The sequence below is a fragment of the Uloborus diversus genome, chromosome 6 (genome assembly GCF_026930045.1).
Source record: "Uloborus diversus isolate 005 chromosome 6, Udiv.v.3.1, whole genome shotgun sequence".
Taxonomy (NCBI): Eukaryota; Metazoa; Arthropoda; class Arachnida; order Araneae; family Uloboridae; genus Uloborus; species Uloborus diversus.
Window position 1 is genome coordinate 151,275,148 of NC_072736.1, and position 24,202 is coordinate 151,299,349.

Here is a 24,202-nt window from a genome sequence, read left to right on the forward strand (position 1 = left end):
GTCAAATGCAAGCCCCTTCATCAGTGCATAAAAGAAGAATGAAAAGCCCACACAATGTGGACCGAACGAAAAATTGTGTTTTTTAAGAAATCATGCCTTTTCACAACACTTAGCATTAAATTAAAAATTTTACTACAAAAAATACTGCTAAGATAAAATACTCACTTTGCTTTTTCGTTGACTGATTGCATCCTTTTTTAATAGATTTTATGGTCTTGTCAACACTATTTTCTTGCATTAAAGGTAAAACATTCGCATCTATAATAGAAATTGAAAAAAAAAAAAAGAATTAAGATTTTTAGCATATCAACAAACTCAAACAAACTATTATTTTATCTACTGTCTTTTAGCTTACTTATTTAAGAGTTTTTACAATCATAATAAACTTCACTAAATATAATAAATATGAATTTGTACTTCAAATTAATGATGCTAAAAAAAGTTAATTTAAGGCAAGAATTTAAAGTGTTAGGAAAAAAATAATAATAAGAAGAGTTGAAGTGATTTCTGATGACATGAATTCTGGGTAATTTGAGGAAACTTTTTTTTTTTTTTTTCAAAAGACATATTTTAACTGTATATTGAATTATATACCAAAAATATTTTGAATGAGCAGTTTAGTTAAGGAAAAGTAAAAAAAAATAGTGCAATAAAATTTGCTTTTAGGACTTCTTTTTCTAGATACTTATTCATATAAGAAAAAAAAAAAGTCTTTAGGACTTCAAAACAGGTAAATTAGGTTTTCAACTATTAGTGTCTTACATAAATATTCTAGTTTACAAATACAAATGTGACAACCAGCAGGCTGGTCCTAGTCAGTTTATTAGTCCCCAATGAAGATTAATGGCCTCTTAAAGCTATCTACCCCCTTCTTCATTCCTCTCTTCTGCTAAGCGGTTTTCAATGCCCACAACAGTTAACAACAACAAAAAACTCTACTAAAGAAATATCTTTTCCTAATTTGTTGAATAGCCTGAGATTGGAATAGATTAAAACAATGACCTTTTTTCCTATTTCCTGTTCAAAATTTTAACCCATTAACATCTTTCATATTGATAAATTTAAACTGAATCATGTCCCCTCTGACTCTCCTTTGCTCCAGGCTATACATATTGAGACTTTTAAGTCTGGCACCATTATCTAAATATAAAAGTCCGCTTACTAGCCTAGAAGCAGGGGCCGCAAATAGGAAGGTCGAGAGGGGGTGGTCACACACCCAAAATTTTTTGAACAGAATGATAGAAAATGGGTGAATTCAATTTATGCATATCGAAGACCAATGTTCATTTTTTTAATCTTGCTGGTTCTCAGTAACTATTTGATGAAACTCAACACGTTCCCAGACAAGAGCAAGTGTTTTTTCCTTTATTGAATGATGATTTAGAAATTTATGAAGCATTTTCCGACCTTTCAAGAACAGGAAAAAACTGATGAGGAAAAATGGTTAATTTCAACTAAAGACAAAATTTCTTCATGTAAGCTAAATATTTCATACTTGTGTGCCCAGTGTAACAATGGTATGTTCAATATGAGAGGCCTGTGCAAGTGCTGTGGCTGTATGGCCTTCACATGAAAATGCCTTGATATTTTGCATTCACTTTTACGCTCATATTTTACGTATATGTTTATTTAATGAGTGTTCATCACTTTCTTCGACTAGAAACATGTTTCAGCTATTGAATGCCATACCATATTTCATAGAAACTTCTTAAAAATGCATACTATTATTGAAAAAAAAGTACATTAACAAATACCTTTTTTGGGGCTCTATAACTACACAATCTCGGAGTGACACAAGCTAAAACCATAAAAACCTATTTCGATAATTTCAAAGCAGTGATTTTACGACTGGAAAATTTTTTTGCAAAACGATTCTTTCAATGGTGAAAAACCTCATGCCCATTAACATGTATGGCTTCGTTTGAATATTTATTCACTTTGTTTGTATTGTGGACAGTTTTCGAAAAATACTTAACTCTATCAAAACATCTTCAATCCGCTAACCTTAACTTTCGGACTATTCAAGCCCCAATTCAATTTACAATTGAGACTGAAAATAAATGTGACACAGATGTATATATTTCAACTAAGCGTGAAACTTTTCAAAAAAAAAAAAAAAAATCTTACTCCTAACCAATTTTAAAAAGGAGCAAAAAAGAAGAGGTGTCAAAAATCTTGATGATGATGTAAAGACATAACATTGATTTTGCACTGAAATAATAGATTCAGTTTCCAACGAAATTAACACAAGAATTGATGATAAATGTTTTTCTGTGTATTTTTGGCTCTATACAGGACCGTCGCCATAGGGGGGGGGGTGAGGGGGTGTCTCACCCTCAAAGCTTTTATTGATTGAATTTTTTAAAAAAAAATTTAGCATTTTCATATTTTAAAGTTGCAAATCTAATCTTTTTTTTGGGTACTTTGCGCAAGAGAAAATAATGAAAAGGATCTTTATTTACATTCATTTTCATTTTGCTCACACTACGTACAGCAAACACGATCATTCAGCATTCTTTCGCCGACTGTTCCATTGAGCGTGCATCTTCATGGTGCTTCTTTTACCGAGTGCGTAAATACGCACTGCCCAGTGCCTAATCATCAAATTCACCAGAGTCGGCATTTTTGACTCATTACTTTCAGCATTCACTACACAAAGTGTGTTTTTTTTTTTTTTAAATATGTATAATACACATATGCACAGATTTATAATTAATAATAAGCATTTACGGGATGAAAGAAAACATGAAGAGTTTGTGCGGGTATGTATACCATGTTTGACTGCACGTCATGTTCATTCTAATGAATTCATATCGCAGACACGAACATTTTTTTCATTTGCTCACTATGCCGATTGCTTACTTTGCGACAGCTCATTTTGCCGACACAATAAAGAATCGATCCCCTCAGAAAGTTCATCTATAGAGTCAGCATTTTTGCTTTTCAATTGATTCTAGATTCAAAATATTTGAATAAAAAGTAATTTGTTTTAATAATGAAAGAAAAATCAAAAACATGTATATACTAGTATAGCTTGTCCATCATACTGACGACTGTTCTTCTGAAAGACATAATCAACTCACCAACTGCTAATTGCACCGTATTTCCAATTTTACCGACATTCATATGAGCAAAATTTGATTTTGCCGACACTGATCTATTGACGTTCCGAACTTAAATTTTTGGAAAATTCTCAATTTGAGAGAAGTTCTCAATTTGCCGAAGAATAAAATATGGGTATGCAATGCACACATGAGAAGGAAAATTCAGGAACTAAAATAAAAAAAAAAGCAATAATGTCCCAAAACTTGCCGAATCATCAAACAAGTTTTGCCGAATAAGAATATTTTGCTTAGGCCACAGGGGGCAGTTTCAGCTACAATCGACAATTTTTATTTTTAGAGTTAATTCTGAATGTCATGGACGTTTTGGATTTGAACGTTAAGTCCGACATTCATAAATTCTAATCGAGTGTTTATTCTGTAAAATCTAAAAAGAAAAAGAAACCTTAATATATTATTTAGAAATTACCCGGAAATCTGTATTGCACATTAAGATTACCAAACTATGAGCAATCAAGATGCACGTTTCAAACATTTTTTAAAAAATAATTATTTAGAACATTACTTGAAAACCTAGGAAAATTCTCGGTTTAAAAATGCAATAGCTTCTGGCCGTCGACACATTTATGAAATTGTATCATCAATAAAAACCATATCAAAGTGGAAAAAATACATGGGACGCCGAAACTAAAGCAAATTAAAATAGAGAGAAAGATAGTGAAAATATTGCAATAAAAAGAGTCACATTTGTACTTATAAGTGCTTGTTTTTGAAACAAACTTCTGAACGCACATTGAGCACTATTTCCAGTTTTTCTACGCCTAACGAGTAAAAATCGAAATAGTATTTTACTACTAGCTGCGGTAATTTGTCGACCACACAAGTGTCAGGACATTTGTCCGTCAATTGTTAGTACTCAGAAATGTCGCCGCCGAGACGGCGTAGTCATGTGGGGGGGGGGGGGGGGTACATAAGAAAGACCCGTTTGACACTAGAAACGCAGAAATGTCGGACCTTCAGGGGGGAACTAGGAGATCGAGGGAAAAGTGTTTTTGTTTGCGTTTAGTTTTGAAGGGTCTGTCCGGAGCCCTGCTGTGTGACCTTTCCGCCAAAAGAAGAAAATTGTTATTGGCGCTGTGGAGCCTTGATGACAAAAGTTGCATTGAGTTTGATTTTCAATGCTGACTGCATCAAGGAGTAGAGCAGACGACTTGAATGACTATCCTGCATAGAGTTATTTTATTTATTTAGCACTGCACAAAAAAAGTTTAGTTGAAATTTTGAACTTCACTTAGCAAGTGAACGAGCAATAATATTCTTTTTGTGACAAGGAAAGAAAAATCTGAAAGTATATGATTTTAGTTTGATGAAAAAAGACTTATTGAAATGCAGCAGAAGAGGGGTATGATTATTTTAATGTAATTTTTCAAAGTTTTATTTTGAGCTTATCTTTTTCACATATCTTCCATTAAAATATTGAAAAATAACAGTTGTGAATTGGATGCTGGCCGGGATGGAAAAATGGATGTCTATTGGCCCCTGTTACACATTCGCAGTGTTGAAAGTTTAAAAAAAAGAAAAGAAAGAAAATTAATGAAGGAAAGAAAAAGAAAACAAATGAATGTTTTTTTTTTACTGTAAAATTTAAGAAAATGCAATCTTAAAATATTATTTAAGAACATTTAAAAATGTACATCATTAAAATTACCAAACTAAAGGCAGCTGAAATACGTTTCAAACACTTTTTTTAACCAATAAAGTAGAAAAAAAAGTAGTGAGTGCGGTATTGAAACGCCTGACAAGCTTCAGTGTAAAAAAGTGGATAAATAAACAAACAAGACAGTTTCTGAGGGGCAACCCTCACATCTATACTTCTACTTTTTTATAAACCACGATATCATCACAAAAATCAGAGTAAAGTGGAGAAAAGTAAAGACCGCCAAAATTATGTTTTAAATTGAGAAAAATATTTAAAATTTAGTAATGAAAAGTCATACCAGTCGCTCTAACGGTAAAAAAGTAAAGTTAAATAAAAGTTATCGATGGATACAGGCATTCAGGATTCCTGATTTTTAAGGGTAAAAAGTTATCTAAGCTATCACTGCAAAATACGTCGTCTGAAACTTCGATTTTTGGTATTCAATTTCAACTGACTGTAAATCAGTTAAGTATTAAGTTACCAGATCCAGTTCAGCCTTGTCACGATAAAGCCTTTCCCTGCATGTTAAACATTACCAAAATATATTATCAAATTATCATGGCGAGAGTTTCATTGCTGAAACACGCGGGTTACTCGATCATGGGCTATTATTCATATTAGGATTATTTTTCGTTGAATCGCTAAATAGGCTTCATTACGAATTATGCTAATAATTGGTAGCTTTTAATTATTAATGAATAATTTAAAATTCCAATACACTCGTATTTGTGAATCTGGATATTTTTAAAAAGACATAAATAGCCGCAAAATCTATGCATGAGTAATATGATTGAAACTTAACTAGGAGACAGACATACTGAAATGTTTTCACCTACAATAATGTTAATAATTCACTTAAACATGCTCAGAAAATATTTTTAAACATTAAAAATTGAAATAGCTCTCGTTTTTCTTTTTTTTTAAGTTATTTATAAATAAGACTTTGAATTTCACTGTGTACTAACATCAGACAAAGTTAGACCATTTTGACGCTCTTGATCATCAATACTGTTCTTTTAAATTGATACTCACTCGTTAAATGTCAAAATTGAACTTACAGTTGCTGCCATAGATGCTAGGGGACTTGTAAAAAGAGCAGAATGCGATTATTTGGGAAATTGACATAAAAATCGTAATTTTAGGCCACATTTGGCAATGTGGAAAGAGGATTTGGAGTACCTCTCGGAATATTTGTAAAATTGAAGTCAGTTTTAGGACTATCTTTGCTGATATTAGGGGGTCAAGAGTTTCTTCCAGAAATTTTTCGGATTTGGAAGTTTTCAAAACGCAATTTTAGACAATTTTTGCAGACATTAGGTGAGAGGTGGTGTTTCAGAATTTATCTCGGCAAAATTTTGAGCAATTTCAGGCTATCTTTGATGTTTGGGAAAGCGTGTGGCTCGGAAACCCCCAGCTATTTTTTTTTTTTAAATTGAAATCCTAAAATGCGTTTGAGGCTAATTTTGATGACGTTTGGGAAAATATAGGTTTTGGCGGATGTCTCAAGAAAATCTTTGATTTTGAAGTTTCAAAAGCGAAGTTTTAGGTTATGTGTAGAGATGAAAGGGGATGAGGGAATTGTTCGAAATTGGAGGCTTGAAAGCAGGGCCACCGAGAGCCAAGGACCAAGGCGGGTCCCTTGTTGGTCGTTGGTTTGCTTTCTGGGCCCCTTTCCTCCCATTAAACTGATAAAATTTATACTAGTCTGATTTCGAGCTGGGCCCCTGGTCAGATCCCTAATTTCCGACTAGGTAATGGCCTCTTATTGGCAAGGGAATTTTAAACACCCCATTTTTGAGACAGAAAAGAAATGTTAAAGTTTTTCGAGGGACAGCCTCTGAACATCATCACAGATCGTGTAAAAATACGTTTTTCGAATTTCAGTCTCAGAAATTTTCGGGGATGAGTCTTTTAACCCCACTGTTTCCCCCCAACACTAAAAAGATGTCATTAATCTCTTCTTTCTTTAATATGATTAATAGTTGTCTATGATTGCCTATGGAACTTGAATTTCAGAAAATTGCAAAGGGAGCACCGCTAGGCCCCATCCCTTCCCCTAACGAATCTAAAGATAGCTTAAAATCGCATTCTTAAGTCTTCGGTTTCGAAAAAATTTCCGAGCCTGCTCTCACCCTAAAATCGTCAAAGGTTGTCTAAAATTTCCTTTTCAGAATAGCATTTTTTAAAATTCTCAGGGGGGGAGAACCTTCCGAAACCCGTTATTTCAAACCTTTCATTATCATGGTATGACTCATATTATATTCTCTATATCATATTATATACTCTATTTCTCGACTTACAATGCAATTCTCCTGATTTGTATTCTTTTAACCTTTTTAGTGCGCTATAGAAATATTCAATCAGAAACAAGGTATTCAAAGATACCTAAACGGATGATTACCGTGAAATTTTTTTTTCTTCCAAAAACATGCTTTGCTTATGTAATATAATTAATTCACCATGTAGTATGAAAACTTTTTGTGTAAGTAGAAAATATTCTTATGGGTTAAACTTAAATTTTGGATGGTTAAAATGTGTTTCCTTTCTTTTTTTTTTTTTTTTTTTTGTCGAATTTCCTAATTATGTCTCCTCTAAAAGTAAATATAATTCCTCGTAAACTTCCTAAACAATCAAGTCTTTTAAAATCGAGGGTCATGAATGTTTGTTTATGCCATTCCCTTTTTCTAGCTAATCTGCCATTGTCCACTGATGATCTGTCAGTACCTATCCTCTCAACTACAGTCTCCAATAAATAGCCTAAAACTGCGGTTTTAAAAATTTAGTTTCAAAAATCTTTCGGGGGAAGGCACTAATGCTAGTCTGCAATGCGTGTTCCAGACTTCAATATGTAACAAATTCCAGTCAAAGGCAATTTTATATATATATATATATGCAGTCGAACCTCCATATATCGAACTTTCACATATCAAAATTTTCTACATATCGAAATCCCAGCAAATTTCAATGTTCATTTCATAGAAAAATTGTTTCTATGTATCGAAAAAAATCTCTATATATCAAAATTTTTTTCGAGACACTCGTACACATTTTTTTCCACTTTAGACTGTTTGTCTCATGAAAAATGAAGGTTGGGGGAGAAAATTATGTTCACTAAAATTTGCTACTAAACTCATAAGGAATCTAAGGTTGAGGGGTGTGTAGATAGGTCGTTGTTCCGATCTGGAGTAAGAACTCCAGAACGGAACAACGTTTCCTCAAGTTTATTTCAAATCTTAGTTGTAACCAGTAATACTGTAAAATCAGTTTCAAGTTATCCTTTTTGTATGTTGATTATCATTCCTAGTCCTTTTAGCTTCGGTAAAAATCATTCAAGTTAAGAAGATTGATTTTTTACTTTTATCTCGATTACATTGTCAAATCGAAAATCAAGTTGAACTGCCGAAGAATGAAGATGTATGAAGGCACAAAAATGTAATTACTGTTAATTTTTCAGCTATTAATTTTCGTTTATTCCGATGCTCGTATAAATTAGAAATTGGGTTTCATGCACGATAATTAGCTTTAATTTTAATGTTTTAGGATATTTTTTTGATAAAATAGGATTGTTTCTATATATCGAAATTTCTATATATCATATTTTTTTCCGGCAATTTGCTACTTCGATATATGGAGGTCTGACTGTGTGTATATATATATATATATATATATATATATATATATATACATATATAAATCGATATATCGGAAAAAATCGATATATAGAAATTTCAATACATAGAAACAACCTTATTTTATGCTAAAAATCCCCTAACATATTAAAATTAAATTATAGTTAATTTTCGTGTATGAAACCCGATTTCTAATTTATACGAGCATCGGATAAAATGAAAGTTGATAATTTAAAAAATAACAGATATTACATTTTTGCGCCTTCATTCATCTTCATTCTTCGACAATTCAACTTGATCTGCAACATTAGGGGATTTTCTTTTTGACAATGTAATCGAGAGAAAAGTAAAAAATCAATCTACTTAACTTGAATTATTTTTATCGCAGCTAAAAAGACTAGGAATGATAATCAACAGACAAAAGGGATATTTTGAAACTAATTTTACAATGTTACTGGTTATAAGATTTGAAACAAACTTGAGAGAATTTAAGAACTCCAGAACGAAACAACGACCTAACTACACACCCCTCAACCTTAGATTCCTTATGAGTTTAGTAGCAAATTTTAGTGAACATAATTTTCTCCCCTAACCTTCATTTTTCATGAGAAAAACAGTCTAAAGATGAAAAAAAATTTACGAATGTCTCGAAAAAAAAAATTGATATATAGAGATTTTTTCGATATATAGAAACAATTTTTCTATGTAATGGACATAGAAATTTGCTGGGATTTTGATATATAGAAAATTTTGATATGTGGAAGTTCGATATATGGAGGTTCGACTGTATATATATATATATATATATATATATATATATATATATATATATATATATATATATATATATATATATATATGTGTGTGTATATATGTGTATATATATATATATACAGTAGAACCTCCCAATAAGGGACACGAAGGGGACCAGAAATTTTGTCCCTTAAATAGAGGTGTCCCTTATTCGGAGGTACAAAAATCAAGATTTCCAAACATTAAATAGAGCATTAACGTTATACAATAATAATTAATAAGAATTCAATAATAATTTTTAAAATGCCCTTTTAATTTTCTAGTACAGGCTAAGTCGTCCGGGTAACGCTAGTATTAAATAAAGTTTGAAAATATTTTGAATTTTAAGTTATTTAATTAGAAAAAATTAATTTTAGCAAAAATTTAGTGATGAAAAGTACTTACAGATATTTATTTAAAGTAATCTGTTACAAGGGTTTGTTTTGCAGCACGTAATTTAGACGCATTTTTCTGTACATGTATACTAAAGTCGCTAATGAGTCCGAGTCCTTCACTGTCACCATTTATCAACATAAACTTTTGCAACTGTGTGATATGTCTTAAAGCATCACTATAATTTTTGATTTTGCAATCTTCTTCTTCCTCACTACTTTCAAGATCCTCTGGAAGACTTCCTCCTGCATCTTCAATTTTCTCAGAGATGAAAGCAGTGATATCCTCATTGGTGTCATCAGTGCATAAATTTTCATCTATCGCTATATAATCGTTAATCGGAATATCACAGCCAGTGACTCGAGCAAGTTCGGAGAGTTCATTTTCTTCATTGTTACTTTCATTGACTATTACACCTTGGATTTTAAAGCCTGCTTTTTTAAAACAGTTCTGAACGCAACTTATGGATATTGAGGAAACCGCTTTAGTGATCCACTGGATTGCATTCAATACATTCACGTACTTTGCGAGCTGAGCACTGTTTTCACTGGAAGCTTGCGAAATAACATGCCTTAAAAACAATTTCCTATATCCAACTTTAAAGTTTTGAATAATGCCTTGGTCTAAAGGCTGCAACACAGATGTAGCATTTGGTGGAAAAAATACCAATTTCACAGCCTTCAATTTTAAATTTTGTGGATGTGCTCTACAATTGTCAAGAAATAACAAAATCTTCCTATTTGTTTTGCACATTTTGTCATCAAGAGCAGTTAGCCATTCTATCATTATATTTTGAGTCATCCATGCCTTTCTGTTGAAATACCACTGAACTGATAAGGTTTTTGGGTTAATGTTTTTGAAACATCTAGGTTTTTTTGCCTTACCAATTACAAGTGGTACTTCAAATTCTCCTTCCGAGTTACAGCAGAGTAACACAGTTAACCGTTCCTTAGAACTTTTTTCGCCAGAACACTTTTCTCCTTTAAAACATAAGGTTTTATTTGGCAAAACTCTGAAAAACAGTCCAGTTTCATCAGCATTGTATATGTCCTTAGCTTCATAACCTTCACAAATTTATGTCAATATTTCCAGCCATTCTGTAACACACTGCAAATCTACAGATTTTTCTTCCCCACAAACAGTTTTAAAAGTAACATTATGACGTAGTTTAAACTTCTCCAGCCATCCATTAGAGGCCTTAAAGTTCTGCAATCCTAAACTTTCGGCAACTTCTTTCGCCTTTTCTTGCAACAGTACTCCACTAACTGGAATGTTCTTTCCTCTAATAGCCGAAAACCATTTAAAAACTATTTGATCAATATCTTCTCCTTCAGTTTTCCTAAACTTAACAGTTTTAGAATTTTCATTTGAATTTGTAATCCACAATCTTTTTATTTCTTCTTTTTCCTTTAGCACATTACTTACTTGGTTTTTACTTATTTTAAATTTCTCACCTAAATCCCTTAAGCTTAGTTTTTCATTTTCGGCCACATTTATTACTTCAATCTTTTCTTTCAAAGTTAATATTTTTCTTTTAGAAGCCATGGCTAGAATTAAAGCTTGAAAACTAAACAAATTCCTCTCAGCAACAGAGCTCTATATGACCTACCTGACTGGTGACAGGACATTAAAAGCAAAAAATCTCCTTTTTCCTACGGAATCTAAATTTAGCCTTTTAGAATAGTGACTGGGCCAATCAGTCAAGATAATCCCTGCCTTCTCCATTCTTGATTGTTAGTAAGCAACATTCTATGCATACAGCCTTTTCCTTCTCATAAGAAACCTTATCAAACTCTTCTGAACAACACCCCTCCCCCCTGACTTGCTAGTGAAATCTGCTTAGAGTTGAATACACCAGTGTACATTCTGAGACACCTGTGGAGCTTTTTCAAAGGCATTCTCAAAACTTGAGATAAGAATTTAAAAGATGAGTATGAGTGAGGGTGAGAACAAAAGCAAAATCAACCAGAAGTAATCCAGATCCACACTTTGTAAGAAACACCTTGCAGATAATTTCACCCCTTGCCCCTTCTAGAGCAATAGTATGCACTTTCCTGTTATGAATAGAAAATGTCAAGGGCGGTGCTCAAGTTGTCAGTGCTGAACCCACATGAATGGGGAAAGCATTTGGGAGTAGTTTTCAGCTAACATTTTAGTGTGATAATAGTACTTTTTCTTTGTTCATGTTTTGAAACCTATACCATTATTCCCCAGTTAGTTTGTTCAGAAAAAGTGGAACTTGAATTCTAGAAAATTCAATATTTTTTATCCATTTATGCATTAATTTTTGTTTTTTCGTTTCTTTGAGTGTCCCTTAATGAGAGGTAAATACATTGGAGTCTCTATTCAAAGGGACTGGGACCAGCAAAAGTGTCCCTTAAATAGAGGTGTCCCTTATTCGGAGGTGTCCCTTACAGGAGGTACTACTGCATATATATATATATATATAACATATTTCTTATGTGCGTATGTATTTGTTGGCAAATGTCGGGAGTCAGTCGGCAAAATCAGTTTCAACACCCCCCCAAATGAATCCACTTGGCGACGGCCCTGGCTCTATATTATCTGGATTGGATTTTGAAAACGAAAAATAAAATGCTTCAATTATGAGTAAAATTTTTACCATGAGACAAGAAATATTACAAGCAGTATAATATGGACAGACCGATTATCACATCCAGAACGTTTTGAAGTTGCCAGGGTGATATTGAAGAGTAAGATCTGAAAAGTGTTCTCATACATAACTTTGTTACTTCAATTATTTTTTAACTACTACAATCAGCTCAGCTAGTCGAGAAAGATATTATTTTCAAAGCACAACGGGCAAAAAAAAACAAAAAAACTTATTTTTAGCTGTACTTGCAAAAGAGCACGACGACACAGGGCACTGATAGATTAGAAACAAGATTCCCTGCTCTTCCGGATTCCTAAAATTATACATTAAAACTTTACTAAAAGGTATAAAATAAGTATCAATAAGTTTTAATAAGTTTTGCATGATAACTTATTAAAAAATAAACATTTTTGTCATAAAAATTTAAATTGTTTCTTAACACTATTTTTTTTAATATTAAACCCATTTTATGACCACTTCCTGTGAGCCAATGTGCGTTCAGTTCCACATTGTGGTAATTCATATTTAAGAAACTCAACCCCTCAAATGAAATGCTGAAATGCCGCCCCTGCCTAGAAGCCCTTTGAAATGAAAAAATATCTTTCTTCGGACCAGGAGACTGAAACTGAACAGCATACTCCAAATGGGGTCTTACCAAACTTCTATGTAAAGGATAGATTTCATATTTGCTGCCCTTTTTTCAAAGATAAAATTTTCATTTTTGTAACCGACGGGTGTCAATATGTTAAGCAAAACAATCTACAAGTTGCAACTTTTAGTTTGTATTTATGTTGAATGCGACTGCTAGCTTTCAATCTACAATTAAAATTAAAGAATGCTACTGTCTAACCATCGATTACATGGAAAGGTTAATATCCGGTTTATAGGCGGAAATGGACGTATCTATTAGTTTATAAGGGTGTTAGTTGGTTTGTTACAGATGTGCACTTTTGCCTCTCTATTATTTAGCCTTAGTTTTGTAAAAATAAAAATTTGCTCTCTCAGCAACATTTTTTTAATCTAAAGTATATTCGATCTATATTCTCACGGCAAAAATTCACAACAAAGTTTTGAATTTACCATTTTGCTTTTACGTTCCTGAACGAAATGAGAATATTATCTTTTCTTTTTCTTGTTTTCATGGTAATTTTTGTTTTCCCTTATTTTATTTTAGAGAATGCAATAAATGAATAAGGCACTAGTGACATTATAAAACGCGTGCATGAATATCCCATCGTTATTTTCCCTTCTCCCCTGCTAGATTCATTCAGATGGAATAGTCTTTACTTGGCAGATTGTCAAATCACATGCAATCCGCGGTCAAACAGTACAAAACATGTTTGAATAGAAAAGAAACAACATTCATTTGTCCAAAATGAATAATAAGCTATTAAAAATAATAATAATAATAATAATAATAAAACCTTTTTAAAATACAAATTCTTAATGTATTGTAACCTATAAATCTTTTCGCAGAATTTATTGTACAAAGGTGAAAAGATAAATTTCAACGAAAAAAAATTGTACTTTTGTATAAACTATGAAAGCGCTAGCAAAAAAACGCGCATAAGAGTGATAAGGGTGTCACTTTACCTTTACAAGCAAGTCATGGCTCATTTTCCAAATTTTTCGACCAACTGGCAAAACAACAAAGCACTTTACTCATCAAGTGTTGCCAAAATCGATATTTCGGAAATTTAAAATTTAATGTTTAGTTTTTAAATAAAACCATGCATTAAATTAGACTAATCGTTGCTTTAAAATGAAAAAAAAAATCCACTAAACAAATGAACTAAGCCATTAAAAATATCAACTTTGGATGCATTAGAACAGGGCTGTCTAACTGCAAAGAGCACACGGGCCAGAATTCCGGTCACTGATCACCTGGCAGGCCGCAGTTTGAAAAATTTAAACAATAAGCTCTTACCTCTTATACAATAACAATTAATAATAATTCTTAATGTATAAGCGATAATTAATTATAAAACAATAAAACAGGAGGATTATAAAACAATTTGCTTAAATTTTAATGGCAAAATTGAGGCAGATCCGCCTTTTTTACAGGGGCAGGAATGCCAACCTCGATGTTTTTCGTTGCCAGCAGAAGAAGGTCTATCAATGAACTGTCGGAGAGAGAGCTCCTGTGATGATTCTTGATAAAGTTCATTGTCGAAGAAACACTTTTGCACAAATATATGCTCCCAAACATGGAAGCGACGAGAGCAAATTCTCAATTTCTTTTTCGAAATCAACAAAGGCCGTAGAGTCATTGAGGGGGGGGATCTTTATTTTTAACCAATTGCAGGCAGGTTTTGCTTGTCTGAAATGTTTCTCTCTCTTCCCTCCCTGTCTCCCCCAGCCAACGCGAGGTAATACTATTTCTAGGAATTCGGTTAAACACCAGCGGGGTAGGACCGGTTGACCTTGACCTGTAGATGTCCTGTACCCTTTTCTCTCAAAACAATGAAAGAAGTATCAAAGGGCGATCAAGAGGAAATTTTCTGGACCCCGGCTTGACCAAGGTGGGTAGACTCGGATGCTTCTTGATACCAATAAATGTCGAAAAAATAAATATGCTGAATAAGAAGATGGCAGGCCGCACAATATGTGTTGGCGGGCCGCCAGTTGGACAGCCCTGCATTAGAAGGTCTGTAACTGTTGGATCTGGTTCAGCTTTGATTCATTTCTCTCTGTTGCATTTTCATTTTCAATTCCTTTAATTTGACTACTTTTGAATAGCTTAGATCTAATGCCTTACAATTTCAGCAAGACATTCACAAGCCCTATGAGCTGAAAGTAATTACTTTTGAAAATATTCTTATGCAAATACCTTACATCAAACTGAAATCACAGTAAAAGTTCTTTAGAGTATAGTAATATTACCATGAGAGTCATTCTTTTTTCTCTTAGGAGAAGGAAATATATCTTCTGGAAGAAAATCTTTTAAAACTTTTAGGCCAGAACTGATTTCATTAAGTTCTTCTGGAAGTGTAGTTGCATCTAAAGAAAGTAAGAAAATTTTATTGCAGGAATTAAATTACAAGGAGTAATTGTAGAAAATTTTATATATTTTAGAAAAACTAAAATTAACAATTTAATTTTAATAATTACAAAAAAAAAAAAAAATACAAATAATAATAGTTAAACTTTTGACATTTTAAACCACAAATAGCTTAATGATGAGATTCCCGAAAGTATTTATCTGAGTTTACAGAAAAAATCAGTAGAGCATGGCTTTTGAAAGATTGTTGTTTAAAGAACTAGTTACAAGAGCAAACCCTGAACTGAGTTTTATCTGGAAAAAAAAAAAAGAACAATAAAATAGTTCCTACCTAGGAGATAATATTTACCTAGGAGAAATTTTGAGGGGGGAAAAACAGGAATTATAACTTTTTTTTTTTTTTTTGTTCTTTTCTTTTTTTCAGGTGTAAGGTGATTTTTTGCTCTGATTTGTGATGACTGGTACATAAAATTATGTTGCAAAGATGAAAATATGATAAACCTGCAACATTTTCTAACAACTTATTTGGGGCAAAAAATGTATTTAAATTCAATTCTGGGCCAATAAAAATATTTAGAAGAAAAAAAATGTTTTGAGAACAAGAGTAACATATTCCACCAACTTATTTTGGGCAAAAAATGTATTTAAATGCATATCATGGCCAATAAAAATGTTTAGAAAAAACTTTTTTTTAAACAAAAAAAAATATTATTAAAAACTTTGAATGTAAATTGACTGAAAATGAGTACTGGGCACATGATTGGCATTTAATTTGGTCACAAAAGTAAAAACCTTTGAACCTTTTGCTAAGTAGCTTTTATAGTCAGTGCTGTGAAAATATGCAGGATCAGGTTCATGCTGTCATATTACTAATACTTCTAGACATGTAATAATAAAAATTAAAAAAACCCTTAACTTTATGAAAATACTTAATTCTGGAAACAAATGAAAAATTAGTACTTTTCTCTTAAAAATACGCCACTTGGTTGGGTGACTTGCAGTTTCTATCTTGGTGACAATAGAAAAGTAACTGCTTAAAGCATTTGGCAGTGTACAAGAATATGGAAACCTAGAGTTCAAAAAATTTTTTAATTGGGCCTCACCAACGAAAGTGACTTTGGGGAACTCTGGATTCTATTGGACAGTCGCAGCTCCCTTCAACAACTATACAAGATAAGTTGGAGACAAAATAAGCACTTCTATCCTTCATAATTTCAAAGCTTCATGATGTTCATTTTCAGTGGATACCATCTCACATAGATATCTTTGGGAACGAGCAAGCAGATTGCTTACCCAAAGAGGGCTGCAGTCTCTTGACACCCTCCTTCTCTGCTCTTACCTATTCAGAATACCAGTCCAAACTTAATAGTCAAGTATCAAAGGAATGGAAGATCTCTCCCTCCCACCACTGGTATGCGGCTAGGATACCGGGCTCTCCTTTTGATCTCAACTGTGAAAGAGCATCTAAATCGGCAATTTCTAGATTGGCAAACGGACATACCGAAGAGTCTCTCCTTTTTTGAGGGTAGAAAAACTTATGCAGTCCGCTCCAAGTGCACAGTTCAGCAGGCCTCAGTTGAACACATCCTGCACTGCTTGGGTCTTACCAAAGAAGACTTATATGCCTCAATTCTTCTTGTACTTGTTTTCTTAAGGGTCAATGATTTGCTGGATGTTGTCTGACTGTCTGACTCCATCAGATAATCAGAGGATTAGAAACAACAACAGAAATTAAAGTTGTGGAATGTTGTCAACTATGTAAGTTTTAGTTTACAATAGCAATAAATTAATATCACCAAAAATAGAAAATGCACCAAGTGAATGTACCTTTAACGGAAAAGTATTAAAATCAAATGTTTGCTTTTTTATTGTAAAAACAATGCAAATTTAATACAAATCGGCTTCAAACCACATTCTCTTTCGTCGAGTCCTCCCCAAACACAAAAGAGGGTTTTCCCCCCCATACATTTTTATCCAACTACAACACTGCTTAAAACAGTAAAAATTTTGGTATAAACCTCATCAGTAATTTCAACTTTTTGAGGAAGTTTAAAAGGACAATACAGTTTTCAAAATTTTCAATTGAATAAATGAAACTTTTAATAGTTTTCAAAGATTTTAGCAACTACAAAATATGCATTTAAATTGATGAATTCATTCATAATTTTTTTTTTACAGAAATGTTATCAAAGTACCTCAGTACTATTATACTAAAGCTTTTCCTCAAAGTATGTAATATTTTCTAGCATTTGGTAGTCTTCTAGAAAAGCAATTTAAATTAAAATACACTTTATTTTCCATATTATTTTCAAATGACAATTGTCCTGGATCACATTAATTAAAATAATTAAATCTTAAAACAATACCAGTTGCTCTAATTAAGAATGTGTAATTCTACTGATCCAATATACACACAGGTTTCAAATGAACTATAAATTTATTCTATATATTGTAGAAACTAACTTGCCTTGCTCATAAATAGCTAAACATTCCTCTACAATTCTACAGATGTGTAAAAAAACATTAGCTAAGATTGCACAGGCTAATTTGTATCATTTTTGCATTGAAACACTATAAAACTTCTATAAGGTTATACTAGTTTGTTATGAATAAATGAAAACTATGAAAATATGCTTCCTTATAATTCATACTCTTTGAGTCAAACTATTAGTTACAGAACAATAATAATACTTTATAGGTTTAGTTATTCAGGGTTAAAATACGTATGCATGCATGATTTGAATACAGTTTCATCTGTAGAATATCATAAAATTATACGATGCATAAGTGAGAAATATTCTAAATCCTTTTGAAGTTACCTGTTAATTTGTGAAAAAATACGCTTTGAACTAATGGCTTAAACTCTTCAGAGAGCTTTGCATCACTTGCAAAAGCACAGACACACATGTAAAAATGCATACACATTTGTTTTTCTTTTGGTATAAATGGTTTTGTAACCTAAAATAATGATAAAATATATTTAATCAAAAATAATACAGTATATGGGAAGAAAAAAAATTGAATAAATATGCAGTGAAATCCCGTTACAACGTACTTCGAGGGACCACAAATGTTGTTCGCTGTAACGGGAATTTCATTGTGATAGAATCCAAGTATTGCAATGAAAATTGAATTGGGATGGAAAATTTATTTCATTGAAATAGATATTGTTGTTGTATTGATATTCGTTGTAACGGGATTTCACTGTATGTGCATCAAAAGTTCAACATTTTTTAAAAAATGGAAATAATTTTTTTTTTTTTTTTTGATTTAAAGCAGAGGTTTTCAACCAGGGATCAATAGAATTTATTGCTGCCAGGAACTTTAACGGGGGTTCCGCAAGTAATCACTATTTGCCTAATAAAAGCACCAAAGTTTTAATTTGTAAAAAGGACTCTATGTGGGCATGTGTGGGGATGTTTCTTATACACAGTTTATGCCAGATCTTTGCCAAATTTGGCACAGAGGTCCCTTGAAGAAAACCTGTGAAACAAAATATTTATGCCTTTTAACAACAATGACTGAAGTTATGGAACTTTTAAAAAATTCAAAGAGGTCTCAATATAAATTCCGAGTCATAAAATTGCTCTTTTTCTACACCTTGACGGGAAATTTTACTTTTTACACATATATTTTTTCTTTTCTTCAGGCCTGATTGTTGAACACGCATTACTCAACATAACTTGTTTTTCGAGGTAGACTATACAAGGCAGCTAGCATTTTATAAAAGATTTAAAAAAAAGAAAACTTCTAAAGGCAGTCTGCTTGTAAAATCAAAAGCAAATACAAATTTCTTGGATAAAAAAATATTATAAACATACAGATACCATTGAATAAAAAACAATCAGAGGTTTGTCATTTAAAAAAAAAATTGGTTATACAGTATAACCCCGATTGAAAGATTATCCAGGAATTGGAAAAAATTATCGTTAAATCAAGGAGCACATACATTCAATGCAATTAAATCCGGACCAGTGAAATGTATCATTAAAATGAGGAAATCTTTAAATTTGGTATTGTTTAATCGAAGTTATATTGTACTTTAAAGCAGGGGTTCGACTTTTCCAAGTCCTGGCACTCTTTGAAGAGTTGCAATTTTCTCATAACATCCTTAGTCATTTATTGTATGCATGTTTGTATGATATAAAGGTAGATAGATAAGCATCATGCTTGCACATTTGTATAATTTTGTGGAGAAAATCAAGAAGTATATAAAAACAGGGTACTCACTTATTATTTTCTTTTTGATAGAAAAAGTCATTTTAAGGCTTTTAATGCAGAGAAACCATATCGTTCTCTTCTGTTAATATTTTTATTAAAATGAAATATCTATGTAAGATTTATGAATAATCATTGTATCATTTTGTTTCATTTATAACAAAGATTTGACACCATGGACAATGCCCCACCCCTCACCTCTCCCTGTGGCACAACAGGGTACCACAGCACTCTGTATGGAAACCTTTGCTTTAACGTAAGGTTGCTTTTGCTGATAATTCAAAAAATTCATTTTAGGAAAAAAAAAACATTAGCTATCTTGCATTATCTCATTTAGATTATTGCACGGTGGTAAAATAAAGATGAAATTTTTTCATAATTTTAAGCAGGGTAGATATTTTTTTTTCTCCTCCAATCTTTGATCAAGAGACTCTATCAAGAAAACAGCAACCTCAAAGGCTTCCCCAAAGTGTACAACGTTGAATACCCCTGATTTAAAGCAAAGCACAATTTCTTTCTAAGTAATTTAAGCAAATAAATTGTATCAAAAACATTTGTATTTTAAATAACTCTTACTTCAGATTGGCAGCCGCACAAAATTCTGCATTTTCTAGAATTCTTAAGGGGCTCAAAAACAGAAAAATGTAACAACCCCAAAGGATGTTGCTCATCGGGATGACATCGAACAACCATACTATTTTTAGAAACTCTTTGGACAAGTTGATCGTCTGATTTGAGAGCTAATGATAATATTTCTTCTTTGATGCTTTCTGCCACTGGCATGACTTTCAGAACTATTTTTTTTAGCGTCAAAGGTTCAGCATCCATGTTGCAATTGACAACCAGTTCCGTATGAGAACAAGGATTTAAATTTAAGGTTATCGTAGTTATGTCCTCCATTGGCTTGCGACAACTTGGTGCATAACATACGGCAGCACTGCGTTTGATGACCGTAACTTCTGCAGCATCTTGCAAAGCTTCAATGCCTTCTATAATAGGAAGATGAACAAAGCTTCTCATTTCTTCGATGCCGTCACTAATTTTTACAGAATATATTTGTAAATTCCTTCCACTATTTATCTTTACAGCATCTGGTTCTGTTCTAGAATTTTCTTTTTTGGCTTTAAAAATCAGTCTGCAATCCTTGTTCTTACACGACACTCCTCGAGTCCCGTTGAATGTTCCACATTTTGGACATTTGCGCACACCACGCAGAGTCGGCCTCCCTAAATCCTCAAAAAGTAGTTTTGATCTCTCTGTCATGCTTTCAAACCTAAATTAGAAAAGTTTGTTAAAATAAGAGCTGCAACAGATATTTATTGCAACATAATTAACAGAAACTCAATGGACTTCATTGGAGATTATTATATTTATATTATATATGGATTATTATATTTATACATAAATATATATAATGAAGCTATAACAGCTTCATTTGAAAATTAGGCACTAGAACCAAAATAACAAATATTTCTAATGCTGTTATTTATAGCAAGTCAGAGCTGGATCTTCTAATTTTGTTAATTTTGTGAGTTGGGACAAATCTTGTAACTGCTGCTCTTTCCCATTTTCTTTCATGCTTTTATGTAGAGTTTTAACAAAAAAAACCTCACAGAAATAATGTGAATTTGACCCCCCACCTCCCCTCCTATAGCGAGAAGGAAAAAGATGCAGAGAGTAGTTTATTGATACTAGATTTCAGAAATTTACTCACAAATAGAAATACTTTACATCAAATAAAACATCCTGCAAAAGTATTTTAAAGATCAAGGAACTATCTTTAACTAAGGTTTAAAAATGCATCGCATCAACTGTTGCCTCTAGGTTTTTGTTTTAACAATTTGTTAAAGGTATGATGATGGAAATCAGATTTTGAAATCTAGGATTTTACAACTACTGTATATACTTGCGTATAAAATCGATCTCGCGTATAACCCAGCTACTTCTAGGAGAAAAATCAGGAAAAAATATCGAAAATCCACATATAAGTCAATTTCCTACTTTTGGAAAAAACGGGAGTGTTTTGCAGCTAACTTTGAATTTAAACGCTATAAAATGGAGGAAAATGAAATGTAATGAACATTTTTATGTTAAAAAATGCCCGATTTTAATTATTTCGCACCAAAAGGGTTTACTTTTGCAATCACAATTTTTGTAAAGGGTTCGATTTCGCTGTTACGATTTTTTTTACTGGCGGCATTTATTTTGATTTTACATCAATAAAATTTTATGCTGCAGCCACATTATATTATGTTTAAAAAGAGAGCAATAATTCATGACTGTCGGGGAAATTCCCGAATGCAGCGATCCCCGTATTTTTTGCGTAGTCGGCCATTTACTGTAATTATTTATTCTTTATTTCATAGTCAGAACATGACAAATCATAGCAGAATGTATTTACTTCTTCAGCATCTGCTGAAAAGGGATGGACTAAAATTGGGAAAATGTTAACTTTTCAAGTGTTTTTTTTCTAAGAAAAAAATCAGGGAAATGTTTTGTAAATTCTACTCTTTGATAAGTTGACCCCCTAACTTTAAACATCATTTTTTGTTATAAATTTCTCGACTTATAGACGAGTACAGTATACACGGTAAGAGGTAACATGACCAGGCAAAGCTTAAAAATCCCCAAAGATGAACAAAGAACACAAAACTTTCTAACTAAGATATAAAAACATGACCAGGCAAAGCATAAAAATGTTAGAAAATAAAGATTGTTCTGCATTTTAATTTTTGTTACAAAATGTTTTTTTTTTTTTTTTAAACTCTTCAATACTGAGGCTATACAATTGTTTACATTAGAGTGAAAACTGGTAAAAGCTGACAAAAGGCTAGCAATTCATAAATTGAAAGGTGTTGGGCATATAAAAAAAAGCAGCATAAAAGTTGCAAACTATGCAATACCATTAATTGACTACACTACCATAAACAAAATGGTCACTTGAAATTAGTGTAAAATGATTTTTCACCAGCTCCTAGTATTTCCAGGCATGATTGAAGAGTTTGATTTAAAACAGCTCAGAACATTTATTTTATTTTCCATTTTCAAGATCCCCCACCCTTCTTTTGCCAACCCTATTGTTCATATTTTAGATCTCTTAAATAATGTAAAGCATATACAGTCGAACCTCCTTAGATCAAATTTCCATATATCGAAATTTTCTATATATCGAAGTCCCAGCAAATTTCCATGTCCCTTACATAGAAAAATTGTTTCTATATATTGAAAAAATCTCTATATATCGAAAAAATTTTTGAAATATTCGTAGATTTTTTTTCTACTTTAGATTGTTTGTCACATGAGAAATTAAGGTTAGGGGAGAAAGCTATGTTCACTTAAGGTTGCTACGGAACTCACAAGCTATCTGGGGTTGAGGGGTATGTAGATAGGTCGTTGTACCATTATGGAGTTCTTAAATTGCCTCAAGTTTATTTCAAATCTTGGTTGTAACCAATAATACAATAAAATCAGTTTCAAGCTATCCCTACAGTCAGTTGGTTATCATTACTAGTCTTTTTAGCTTCAGTAAAAATCATTCAAGTTAAGTAGATTGATTTTTTACTTTTCTCTCGATTACATTGTCAAAACGAAAATACCCTAATGTTGTGGATCAAGTTGAATTGCCGAAGAATAAAGGTGTATGAAGGCACAAAAAAGTCATTTTTGGTAAAGTTAGTGTTTCCACAAGCAGAGTTCCTTTCGCAGAGCTATTATGAGAAATCAGAAAGCCGTAATAAAAGTACTGAAACTTACAGAAAACTCACTCGAAAACATGAAACAGCATTACAGTTGGCAAAAATGAGCCTTAATTTTATTGCTTTAGGAGATTTTTATGATAAACTAAGATTATTTCTATGTATCAAAATTTCTATATACAGTAGGCGCCCCTTAATATGATCACTTTGGGACAAATACAATTTGATAACAATAACTGACTGATAACAATTACAAGAAGCATTTATTTTTGCAACCATAAATTAAAATTACAATGACTCAACTAAATGCAGTTTTAAATTATAAATTACTAAATTAGCAGAATGGAAGTATCTGAATCATAAAAGGGAAAATTAAAATGTGGTATGTTTAAACACATGAAGTGAAAAGGGGGACGCTTTAAAACAGTGCGAGCACCGAGACCACAGGTCTATTGTACTATATGTTTAAACACATAGTAACAGGTGAAATAAAATATGACGGTTTACTTGCACATCCTTTTTCGTGACATTCGTAAACCACATTTTCAAAGCAGCACGGTTTTGCTTGTTATTGTTTAAATTTTAATTTAGCTTCACTTTGTTTTCAATCTCATCACGATTTTTAGCCACTTGAAAAATAATGGCTGAGAAATGTTTAGTTCTTCTGCATCATTTCCTTGACTCATCATAGTTAAATTGTCAAAGCATTTTAAAATGTCATTTTTTTAATTGACAGTTAAAACATTGCGCTTTTTCTCTATGGCTAAAATGTTTGACCATTTAGAGTGAAGTTCTTCAAGTGAAGTGAAAATTCTTCTGCTTTACTGATAAGAAGGAAACTTGTTTTCCCGGAAGCTATATTAATTTTCTTAAAGTCCGAAGAGATCACCACCTGAAACCATACAGGTCCTACATCCATACCTGCAACGTGTCCAGCGACTGAATTTTCTCATATGCAAACCAAAGGCATCTTAGGGGGAGTCTGTGGTCACTGAGAACGAACTTTTGTTGTTTCAATCCTAAAAAAAGTTTACACTGCTATTAAAAACCACAAAATGCCACACAAAAAGTTAGTCTTGTCAAGGTTTGCCATTGTATT

At 32.3% G+C, this 24,202-nt stretch overlaps 1 protein-coding gene across 3 annotated transcripts in view; it reads right to left on the reverse strand.

Moving 5' to 3' along the window:
• Positions 1-24,202, reverse strand: part of LOC129224123 (uncharacterized protein C2orf42 homolog) — a 47,127-nt gene that overhangs the window by 18,123 nt on the left and 4,802 nt on the right. For 2 of the 3 annotated variants that reach the window (XM_054858535.1, XM_054858534.1), the window contains exons 3-7: positions 24,025-24,122; positions 19,985-20,681; positions 18,010-18,148; positions 15,073-15,189; positions 166-258 (exon numbers count right to left, since the gene is read on the reverse strand). In XM_054858535.1, the coding sequence (XP_054714510.1) occupies positions 166-258; positions 15,073-15,189; positions 18,010-18,148; positions 19,985-20,681; positions 24,025-24,056 (1,078 nt within the window). In that variant the 5' untranslated portion in view covers positions 24,057-24,122. The remainder of the gene's footprint in view (positions 1-165; positions 259-15,072; positions 15,190-18,009; positions 18,149-19,984; positions 20,682-24,024; positions 24,123-24,202) is intronic. The other variant, XM_054858536.1, reaches the window with a different exon arrangement.